General features: G+C 42.6%; 1 protein-coding gene across 3 annotated transcripts in view; it reads right to left on the bottom strand.

The window, feature by feature from the left end:
- Positions 1-3: 3 nt before the first annotated feature.
- VHL (von Hippel-Lindau tumor suppressor) overlaps positions 4-11,784 on the bottom strand; it is a 13,419-nt gene continuing 1,638 nt past the window's right edge. Inside the window, exons 2-3 of one of the 3 annotated variants that reach the window (XM_014451327.2) lie at positions 8,712-8,834; positions 4-143 (exon numbers count right to left, since the gene is read on the bottom strand). In XM_014451327.2, coding sequence (XP_014306813.1) covers positions 22-143; positions 8,712-8,834 — 245 coding nt within the window. In that variant the 3' untranslated portion in view covers positions 4-21. Of the gene's footprint in view, positions 147-4,540; positions 6,593-8,711; positions 8,835-11,784 lie in introns of those variants that run through there. The other 2 variants (XM_023749664.1, XM_014451326.2) reach the window with 2 other exon arrangements.

Consider the following 11,784-nt stretch of genomic DNA (forward strand, 5'->3'; position numbering starts at 1 on the left):
ACGCCGCGGGACTCGGCTTCTTTACTCCGGGGCTGGCCCTCCCACCTCGCCCCGCCTCCCGGGGGTGGGCGGAGCCAGCGCTGGACACCACTGCCCTCCAGCGGCGATGTGGGGCGCGGCGCCGTCAGGCGGCTGGACCGGAGCTGCTGGGAAACCAAAAGGGTAAGAGCTGGGAGGGGAAACTGAGGCCCAGAGTGGAGACACGGTTAAGGCCATCCGAGAATTCCGAGTCAGTCCTAGGAGACCTGACTTTACTGCCTGTGCTTGTGGCGCTCTGCCACATATAATTCAGGAATTCTTCTAGGTGTTGGAGATGTGTAAGTAGAGAAAACCTATAAGTCTGGCAGGTGTGGGTCAATGATTCTCTCATCATTGATGTTTCTCTCTCTCTCTCTCCCTCTCCCTTCTTCTCTCTGAAATCAATCAATAAAAAAAAGTCCTTGCTTTCACGGTACTTACACTCTAGATGGGGGTGACGAGGAGGAAACAGCAATAACTAATCAACATACTGAATAAGTATGTTACATGGTTTGTTAAAACATAATAAGTGCTATTGCCAAAAAGCAAAAGGGAAGTTGACTAAGGGAAATTAGGAATTCAGAGCTATTAGGGGGAGGACTAGTCAAGATAGACTTTATCACAATAATGGCTAATTTTTATTTGAGCAGCCACTATGTGCCAGGCACTGTTCTAGGTGCTGGGGATACCTCTGAACAAAATCCCTGCCAGGGAGAGAGACAGACAGTAAGCAATAAAAATGCAAAATAAATAGGGGAGGAAGGGGGACATATGTAATACTTTCAACAATAAAGATTTAATTTAAAATTTTTAAATGCAAAATAATAACAGCATTATAGATGATAGGTAATGTTAGAGAACAAAAGTAGAGTATGATGAAAGGGAGTGGGGTGGCTAATTGCATATTCATTATCTTTTTTTCATATTCATTATCTTTGAATGTGATCAATATTATCAGAGGAATGTGGTAAGAGGGACCGTGAGGCAAATTGAATTATCAAATAGGGTATAAGGAGAACTTATATTAACAATGACTAAAATTTATTGAACAGACTTCACCTGGGTTATTTCACTTAATCCTCACAACGACTCCATAAGGTAGGCAGGTGTGGTTATTATCCCCATTCTACAGATGAGGAAACTGAGGCACAGAGAGGTTAAATAACTTGTTTAAACTCATACAAGTACTAAGAGGCAGAGCTGAGACTTGAAACCTAGCAGTCTGACCACTGGCTACAAACAACCTCTTTAATAAAATAACTACTATAATAACACTACAACTTTATAGTGTGCTTTGCCTAAATTATTTTATATAATTCTCATAAGCCTATACTACAGATATTATTATTCCATTTTTACACAGAAGTAAATAGGTTCCAAGAGCTTAGGCAACATCATCGAGGGCAGATAAACAACTAAGAGTACCACTTGGCAGCTGTAAACATCAGCAATGGAGTATGGCTACAGAAGAAGGAAACTGAAATGAAAATGAGAAGTCCTAAGGCCAAGTTCCAGTTCTGTGACCAACAGGCTTTGTGACCCTGGACAATGCATCTCACTTCTCTAGCCTTGCTTTCCACATCTATAAAATGGGACTAATCATCCCTACTGCTTAGAGTTGTGAAGTGGATTGACAGCCATGTAGAACACCTACTCGAGGGTCTTCCTTGCATAGACAATGTACTTAAAAAATGGTAGCTGCCACTGAAAACATTGAAAAGTTTACAGGAAAGAGTGCTCCACTGCTTGTAAGGCACTGTACTCCACCGATACATAGATGGTTTTCCCTTGAGTGAAGGACATCAAATTCATTTAAAATAGAAAAGAGCATATTGACCAGTTGGCTCCTGTACACACGCTGACTGGGGATTGAACCCAAAACCCAGGCATGTTCCCTGACCAGGAATTGAACCCTGGACTTTAATGGGAAACAATGACATGGTATTAGGCAGCACCGTGACTACCACAGAGTAGCACTGAGGTGCTAAGAATGCTAAGACAGCCCTAGCTGGTTCGGCTCAGTGGATAGAGCATTGGCCTGTGGACTGAAGGGTCCCAGGTTCGATTCTGGTCAAGGGCACATGCCGGGGTTGTGGGCTCGATCCCCGGTAGGGGACATGCAGGAGGCAGTCAATCAATGATTCTCTCTGATCATTGATGTTTCTATCTCTCTCTCCCTCTCCCTTACTCTCTGAAATCAATAAAAATATATTTTTTAAAAAAGAATGCTAATACACAGAAGTCTAGTATTAAGTATCTGGAAAGCTCTCACTGGTATTCCTAAGGCCAGAGTGCAAAACATTAATACCTATTTCATATCCTCAGTGCACACTGATTTCTAGCCCAGTGCTCTGACCTTTTATTACCTTTTCAATATAAGCACTGGTGAAATGTTAACCACTTATCTTGTTTTTTGCTTCTTTTTAAAACAGACTTTTTTTTTTAATATATTTTATTGATTTTTTACAGAGAGGAAGGGAGAGAGATAGAGAGTTAGAAACATCGATGAGAGAGAAACATTAATCAGCTGCCTCCTGCACATCTCCCACTGGGGATGTGCCCGCAACCCAGGTACATGCCCTTGACCAGAATCGAACCTGGAACCTTTCAGTCCGCAGGCCAACGCTCTATCCACTGAGCCAAACCAGTTTCGGCTTAAAACAGACTTTTAAAGAGCAGTTTTAGGTTTACAACATAATTGAGAGGAACAGGGATTTCCCATATACCTCTTGCCCCCACACACAATCTCCCCTATTATCAACATGCCCCACCAGAGTGATACATTTGTGGTAATTAATGAACCAACTATGACACATCATTATTACCCAAAGTCCATAGTTTAGAGTTCCCTCTTGGTGTTGAACATTCTATGGGCTTGGACAAATGTATAATGTCATAGATCATGTAGTGTAGTGCATAGTATAGCATATATATAGAAACATACAGAATAGTTTCACTGCCCTAAAAAATCCTGTGATCTGCCTAGTCATTCCTCTCTCCCCTCAAACCCTGGCAACCACTGATGTTTTTACATCATAATTTTGTCTTTTCCAGAATATCGTATAGTTGGAATCATACAGTATGTGACTTTTTTATATTGGCTTCTTTCATTTAGTATTAAACATGTTTTCTCCATGTCTTTTCATGGTTGACAGCTCATTTCTCTTCAGTGCTGAAGAATTCACTGTGTGCCCTGGCTGGGTAGCTGTTGGTTAGAGCATTGAACCAATACGGCAAGGTTGCTGGTTCCATCCCTAGTCAGGGCACTTACAAGAATGAGTGCATAAGTAAGTGGAACAACAAATCGGTTTCTCTCGCTCTCCCTTTCTCTAAAATCAACTTTTGAAAAAATATATTGTCTGGATGTACCACATTTTATTTATCTATCACCTACTGAAGGACATCTTAGTTGCTTCCAAGTTTTGGCAATTATGAATGAAGCTGTTATAAATATCCATGTGCAGTGTTTTCAATGTTAAGTTTTGAACTCCTGTGAGTAAATACTAAGGAGCACAATCGGTGAATCGTATGGTAAGAGTATGTTTACCCTTGCCAGCATTTGGTGTTGTCAGTATCACAGAGTGTGGCCTTCTTTTTTTTTTTTTTTTTTTAATATTTTATTGATTTTTTACAGAGAGGAAGGGAGAGGGATAGAGAGTTAGAAACATCGATGAGAGAGAAACATCGATCAGCTGCCTCCTCACACTCCCCACTGGGGATGTGCCCGAAACCAAGGTACATGCCCTTGACCAGAATCGAGCCTGGGACCCTTGAGTCTGCAGACTGATGCTTTATCCACTGAGCCAAACCGGGTAGGGCAAGTGTGGCCTTCTTAATAGTGCCTTACGGTATCTCATTTCCATTTTCATTTCCCTGATAACACATGATGTGAAGCATCTTTTCACATGCTTAGTTGCTATCTGTGTATCTTCTTTTTATTTATTTATTTTTTAAGTTGATTTTAGAGAGACAGGAAGGGGAGAAACATCGACTTGTTGTTCCACTCACTTATGCATTCATTGACTGATGCTCGTATGTTACCTGATCAGAGATGTAATCTTCAACCGTGGCATATCGGGAAGACACAACCAACTGAGCTACCCGGCCAGAGCTGTGTATCTTCTTCAGTGAGGAATCTGTTAAGGTTGGTTCTGTTTTCATGAAAAAAACAACAACAACAACAAAAAACCTACAGAAAACTTTGTTCCAACGTAAGTATTTTTCTTAATACTTTTTAGTAGTGCTTAACATTTTTTAGTGATATATCATATTTATGAGAAAAATAAAGTTAAAAGAAACAATAGTTTCAAAAAAAACAACAGTGTTGGAAAGAGAAGGAACTGAGAATGAAGTGAGCTGCTTGTGTCTGCTACTCCCTCCCCACCTTAAGCCTTTAAAAAAAACCTGGCTTTTAGGCCTCTCCAAGAGAGAAGAGCCTAGTTAAAATAACACTAAGCACACCCTTCCTATTTCCTTTACTCAGCACCATTTAATGAATTAAAAAGTTTTTTTAAACTCAAAATAGGAAACAGCACAGTCTTTTAATACATTTAATACATTCATAAGACTTCAAACAAAAAACATATTATTCATGCTACAGATTTTCAATCTTCCTTGGACAACACAAAAACCACAGTACTCAAATTGCATGTTTTAACAACTGGAACATGAAATCTCATTTTGACACAAAGACAGGTTAGAAATAAAATAACACCAACATTGAACTAATCCAGCACCAGCAGACTTCCTTAAATCCCCATCCTATCCAACTATGGAACTCGCATTGCTACCTTCTGTACCAGCATTCCTTCTTCCCTCCCTAAAAAATTAGATATTTACAGCTATATCACTGAATGAGTGCTACAACAGGCTCTTTTCTCTCAGAGCGGCCTACAAGCCAACTATTTTGCTGAATGTTGAAGAGGGGAACCAGACTGGGTGAAACAACGTGTAGTGAGACAACTTCGGGGTGTTTGTTTCATTCACTTCATTCTGCAGAGCACAGGAATTGTGCTCAAAGGTTAGCACAGGAACTAAAGAAATTTCCCAACATTATTTTACAAGACAAAGATTGCACTAATGTCTATGGAGAGCTTATAAAGATGCCATAGAAGATATTTAAGTTATAAAGTTAAATGAGAAAAAATACAAAATTGTATGTACAATATAACCTCAACTATGTAAAAACAAACTAACCAAAAGTTGCCCTAAAAGGGGCTGAAAATTCAAAATGTTAAGTTAGTGATTGTGTTTAAGTAGTTTATCTGTAGTGATCTTTTTCTTCCTTTTACTTTTCTGTCTTTTCCAAAAATTTATCTACTGATTTTTTTAAAACTGTTACACAAAAGGAAGCCTGATAGAAGTACTGAATGAATTTAAGTCCAGCCTATAAGTATAAAACTATAAAACATTCCAGGCTACTCTTTGAATCCACTGTGTGGGAGCAGTAACTTCCCAGAGCTGCGAGGGCTTCGTCCTCTCCTCCAGCCAGGTGCTAAGTGTCACCATATCCTGCCGGATGGAAAATGTTGAACCAAACAGAAATGTCATGGATTTACAAAAAGAAACAGAAATACCCACACTTGCCAGAGACCTATTTACAGTATGGTAGTATCTCCTTCATATTAAACAAGAGGACAGCTCTTTTCTCCTATCTCTGGGTAGATGTCAAGTTTCAAAAGAGCTAGCATCACAGTAACTGTAAAAAGCTAATCCTGGTTTAGAAACAGTAATAAAATAGCACTGGAACAATAGTGAACAGAAAAAAACCACAAAATTTATAAAATTATAAAAAGTGCTTTCTATAAAAATGATTCCCTTTAAAACATTTATTTACTGTACACACTTTAAGGTCCCCTATTTTCCCCCTGCAAAAAAGGGCAAACCTTCCAAATACTTTCTACCAAAATATCCACTGGTTTGTTCATTCAACAAACACTGATGAAGGCTCATAATGTGAGAGGCACTGGGGTCTCCAAGAGCAGACAGATTTGTCCCTGCCTCAAGGACATCTCAGTCTTCTCAAAGCAGGAGGCAGACATATCACCAACCACAACACAGCAATTAAAAGCAGACACCACTGCTTTCTTACAATCAAAGAATATGCTACAATTCTCACTGAATTACTTACACTTTCCTGACTTCCAAGGAGGCAACTACTTTCCCTTCATAAACACTTCTAGAGGGCAGACATTACATTTTGTGATATTGGCCCCTAAACATCACAATACCTAGTGAAGTCAGATAACTTTCTTTTAAGCAATGGAGCATTTTTTACTCTAAGAATGAGACCTTGACACTGAGCATAAGTGACCAGTCCTGTATCTAGATTACGACTAGCCCGTTCCATCAACGGCTGAGACTTAGGAGTGCAAATTTCAGTTAAAATCTTCAGTCTCCTCTCCCATCCGCTGGTTTTCAATATGCTCCTGTGTCAGCCGCTCCAGGTCTTTCTTCACATTTGGGTGGTCTTCCAGGTCTTCGTAGAGTGACCTCACAATGTCCAGTCTCCTGTAATTCTCAGGCTTGACTAGGCTTCGGACAACCTGCAGGCATCGCTCTTTTAGGGTATACACTGTAAGGGCAGAAAACCGAATCTTCAGCAGCAAAATTCAGGCAGGCCTTCAGACAAGGGGTGAGCAAGAGCCTTTGCCAACTATGGCAATTACATTTACTACAGATGGACCTCATTTTGGGCAAAAAAAAAGTGAGTACATGTACTGTGGCAGAATGTAATATGATGGCCCCAATCAACATTTCATGGCATTCATAAACTTGTGTACTAACTTCCCCTTGAAAGTGGACGGCTTGTGATGTGCTTTAATAACTGAAGTGACACTGTGGCAATTTTGGGTCTAAGCCTTAAGCAACTTCAACTTTTACCCTCTCAGAAGCCCTGAGTTACCCTATAGGAGAGGCCATACAAAGAGGGATAGGCACTGAGACTACATGGGAGAGAAGACTAGCCCTCAGCCAACATGCCAGGAGAAGGCAGACACACCAATGACCACCCATGAGCAGAATAACCACCTAGCTGAACTCAGTCCAGACTGCAGAATTATGAACAAATCAAATGGTTGTTGTTAGTTTTGGGGTAGTTGTCACACAGCAATAAGTAATCAAAATAGTATATAACTGAATTTGGGGTAACTGAAATCTGATTTTACTTACTCTCTAAGGGTACTCCATTTAATTTATCAATGATCATTTTTGTATACCCATTTTTTAAAAACAGGATCTCTATATTAGCTTGAACCTTATAAAGATGCAAATACTTAGTATGGTGTGTTTTTTAAATCCCATAAGAACATCAGTTTCTTTTTTTTTAAATATATTTTTATTGATTTTAGAGAGAGGAAGGGAGAGGGAGAGAGAGCTAGAAACATCAATGAGAGAGAATCACTGATCGGCTACCTCCTGCACACCCCCTAATGGGGATCAAGCCCACAACCGGGGCATGTGCCCTGACTGGGAATTGAATGGTGACCTCCTGGTTCACAGGATGATGCTCAACCACTGAGCCACACCGGCAGGTTCAACTTAATCACTGTGGGCTAATGTTCAATTCAGTTATCTTTTTAAAACCCCTGACTGGCACTGAGTTTGACTGGGTTAAATAATATTTAAAAATACAATACTAGCACTTGGGTTGCGGGAAACGAGTTAAGTCGGCTCGCGTGAATTGCGCGTACTCCGCGGGAGCCGTCTTAAACTCGGTTCATATAGATTTGCGGTGGAGTGCGGGAAACGTGTAAACTCGGGCCGATTGTAACTGCGTATTACCAAATATTTCATTTCAATCGAACCCATACTTCAAAAGATATAGGCATTTTAACGCGCCATCTTATATTTTGGCGGGAAATTCACCCGACACCGAAGTGCTAGAAGTCATATAAACAAGCCATAATATCAATCCCCTATACTTTGTTCTTCTGAAACTCCAAGGCATAATTCTGCTCCAAGACCAGGGTAACAAAATGCATTAATAAGTCTACAATCAGATATTTTAATTTAGCCCAACTCTGACAAGCCCAAAGATATTATTATTTTTTTAGAGAGAGAGGAAGAGAGAGAGAAACATCGATGCGATAGCAAAACATAGACTGGCTGTCTCCTCATACCCCCTCCTGGGGATGGAACCTGAAACCCAGCATTTGCCCTGACTGGCAATCGAAAGAGCAACCTTTGGGTGCACAGGATGATGCCCAACCAACTGAGCCACACTGGCCAGGGCCCAAAGAGCTTTTCTAAATACATATATATTTTTTATTGATTTCAGAGAAGAGAGAGGGAGAGAGAGATTGAAACATCAATGATGAGAGAGGATCACTGATCAGCTGCCTCCTGCACATCCCCTACTGGGGATCAAGCCCACAATCCAAGCATGTTCCCTGATGGGGAACCAAACCATGACCTCGTGTTTCATAGGTCAATTTCTGAGCCACACCGGCCTGTCCCAAAGAACTTTCGAAACATCACAACACCTTTGCTCAATACAGAGCCTACAAACACATTACTTCCATTTTAATTGTGGTAGAGAATAAGACACAGAAAGGTTGAATACCTGGTTGAGCATCAGGCAAAAATCAGTAAGGGCTTGGCTCCTGTAAGTGGCCTTTCCCCTACTTGTAACAGCCTTATCTTTTTAAAAAGTAAGATGGGGGGGCGGGGGGAGTAAGATGGCACAACAGTACCTGGTAGTGTGATGTTGGCAAAAATCGGCTGTCCATCAACATTGAGAGATGGCACAAATAGTTCCGTTTGGTTAACCAGAAGCCCATCATATGTCCCAGCATCTCGGAAGAGCCAAAGGTGACCTGTTAATACAAGCAGAAGCTGTTAAGTAGGCACACACCCATTTCCTTCATCATCCTGGACTGACAATGAAATACTTGCCATTCTGCTTAAGTGTCATGCAAAATATCATAATACAGTATTAGCTTACTCAATCCTACAATAGATGCATTTACCGATGAGGAAATAGGTCTGAAAAAGCCAAGTAAGTGACTTGCTCAAGGCAAAAGGGCCAGTAAATAGAAGGGCATGTACCTGAGGCTCCAATCCTATCTCTGTCTTCTGCCATGGAGGAAAAGCAAATCACAACACTGCAAACTAAAAGAGTGGAGGTCACTGACTTCTCAAATCTGTGTTTCTCAAAAACAAGAAGATGCAGTCCTGGCCGGTGTGGCTCAGTGGTAGAACATTAGCCTGCACACCAGAGGGTTGAGGATTCTATTCCAGTCAAGGGCACATACCTGGATTACAGGTCTGATCCTCAGCCCACCCCTAATCCTCTCGGAACCCCCTCCCACTCACCCCCCACCCCTCACCCCCATCAGAAGCATGTGGGAGGCAACCAATTGATTTGTCTCTCTCACATCCATGTTTCTCTCTCCCCCTCCTATTCCCTCCCATTTTCTCTAGAAAATCAATGGAATAATATCCTCACTCCTCAGGTGAAGATTGAAAAAAAAAAGTTGCTAAAACCCCATGTTGAGAGAAAGAAGCCAGACAGAAAGTGTACATTTTGCAGGATCAGATGAAACCAATCTATGACACAAAAAATCAGAAGAGTAGTTGCCTCTGGGAGGGAAGGGGCAAGAGGGTACTTTCTGGGGTGATAGACATGTTTAATCTATAACTTGATTTAGGTGTTGCTACATTTGTCAAAACACATCAAACCCTAAGATCTATACATTTATACTCTATGTAATTTACTCCTGAATAGGAGAAACAAATAATCACATGCAAGAGAGAGAAAGAGAGAGAGGCGGAGGCAAACCTCTAGGCTTAATTCTGTTTAAGGAGGGAGGAGGTGTCTCTCAGAAAAAATACAGCACGTGTTTCTGGGATATAAACTTACCTGAAGATTTGATGGGAAAATTTAAGAAATATAAACTGGTCATTTTTTTGTTGTGGTAAAATATACATAACATAAAATTGACCATTTAAACCATTTTAAGTGTATAGTTCAGTGACATTAAGTATACTCACCTGGTAATATATATATTTATACATATATTAATCCTCACCCAAGGATATGTTTTTATTGATTTTTTTTTTTTTTGAGAGAGAGAGGAAGGGAGGAAGAGATGGAGAGAGACAGAGAGAGAGAGAGAGAGAGAGAGAGAGAGAGAGAAACATCGATTAGTTGCCTCCTACACACTCCAACAGGGGATCAAACCTGAAACCCGGGTATATGCCCTGACTTGGAATCGAACCTTGACCCTTTGGTGCACAGGAGATGCTTGCTCCAACCATCTGAGCCATACCAGCCACCTGGCACAATACATAGTTATTACAATACTAGAGGCCTGGTGCACAAAATTCGTGCATGGTGGGGTCCCTAGGCCTGGCTGGCAATCAGGGCCGATCAGGTTCCCCGCCTCCCCACCTCCCCCCCTCTTCCTTCCCTCACCGCCTGGTCTGCTGCCACCCATCCCCTGGTTCCCTGTCCCAAACCAGGGCCCAGCCTGATCAGGCAATCAGGACCTGCCGGCTGGGGGGGAGGGACCGGGAGGTTGGGCGTGATAGGGGCCTGCAGCCCAAGGGGGAGGGGGGGTAGCTGCCACCGTGGGCCTGGACCGATTGGGGCCTGCTGGCGGGGGGAGGGACAAGGGGAGGGACTCAAGTGATTGGCCGCCGGCGAGCTGGCCCTGGGGGGGGGGAGGGGCTGGGAAATGGGCTGCATCTGCCACCACCTACCCCCAGTTCCCTGTCCAAGACCGGGGCCTGGCCCTGATTGGGCAATTGGGGCCTGCCGGCTGCAGGGAGGTACCAGGAGGTTGGCCAGCAGGCCCCATCAGTGATCCGGCCTGTGGGCTGGGGAAGCTCCTGTGTTAAGCATCTGCCCCCTGGTGATCAGTGTGTGTCATAGCGACAGGTCATTCCATTGTAACAGTTGCTTAGGCTTTTGTATTTATAGATTATTGACTACTAGAGGCCAGGTGCATGAATTCGTGCACGGGTGGGGTCCGGCCAGCACCCCCCAATTGGGACCAATCGGGCGGGCCAGCCAGGAGAAGGGGCTGCAGTGGGTTGGCCAGCCAGCCCCGCCCCCTGGTCAACCGCCTCCTTGAACTCCTGGTGGAAAGGACAATTTGTATATTAGCCTTTTATTATATAGGATAGGATATTCCCTATGCCAGCCGTGGGCAAACTACGGCCTGCGGGCCGGATCTGACCCATTTGAAATGAATAAAACTAAAAAAAAAAAAGACCATACCCTTTTATGTAATGATGTTTACTTTGAATTTATATTAGTTCACACAAACACTCCATCCATGCTTTTGTTCCGGCCCTCCGGTCCAGTTTAAGAACCCATTGTGGCCCTCAAGTCAAAAAGTTTGCCCACCCCTGCCCTATGCTGTACTTTGCATCCCTGTGACTATTTTGTAACTGACAACTTGTACTTCTAAACCCCTTCAACTTTTTTCACCCAGCCCCCCAACTCGCCTCCCTTCTGTTCTCTGTATCTATGAGTCTATTTTCTATGGTTGTGAGATTGAAGGGCGCCTAGGACTACTTTTCTTCTTGAAAGTCATTTGGGGGATTACTACCTCCTTTAAGCAATAAGACCTAATCTCCCCCCTCGGTTATTGCAAAAGCTTCCTAACTGGTTCCTCAGCAGCAGTCTTCGCGGGCCAACCACTTTGCAACCCAACCAGAGTGAGCTTTTCAGAATGTCAATCTGACAATGTCGTGTCCCTGCTAGAAAACCTTCAATGGCCCCGCTTCCCTAGGGGTAAAATCCGCCTTAGGGCTTCC

The sequence above is a fragment of the Myotis lucifugus genome, unplaced genomic scaffold (assembly GCF_000147115.1).
Source record: "Myotis lucifugus unplaced genomic scaffold, Myoluc2.0 scaffold_8, whole genome shotgun sequence".
In the NCBI taxonomy this organism is placed as follows: Eukaryota; Metazoa; Chordata; class Mammalia; order Chiroptera; family Vespertilionidae; genus Myotis; species Myotis lucifugus.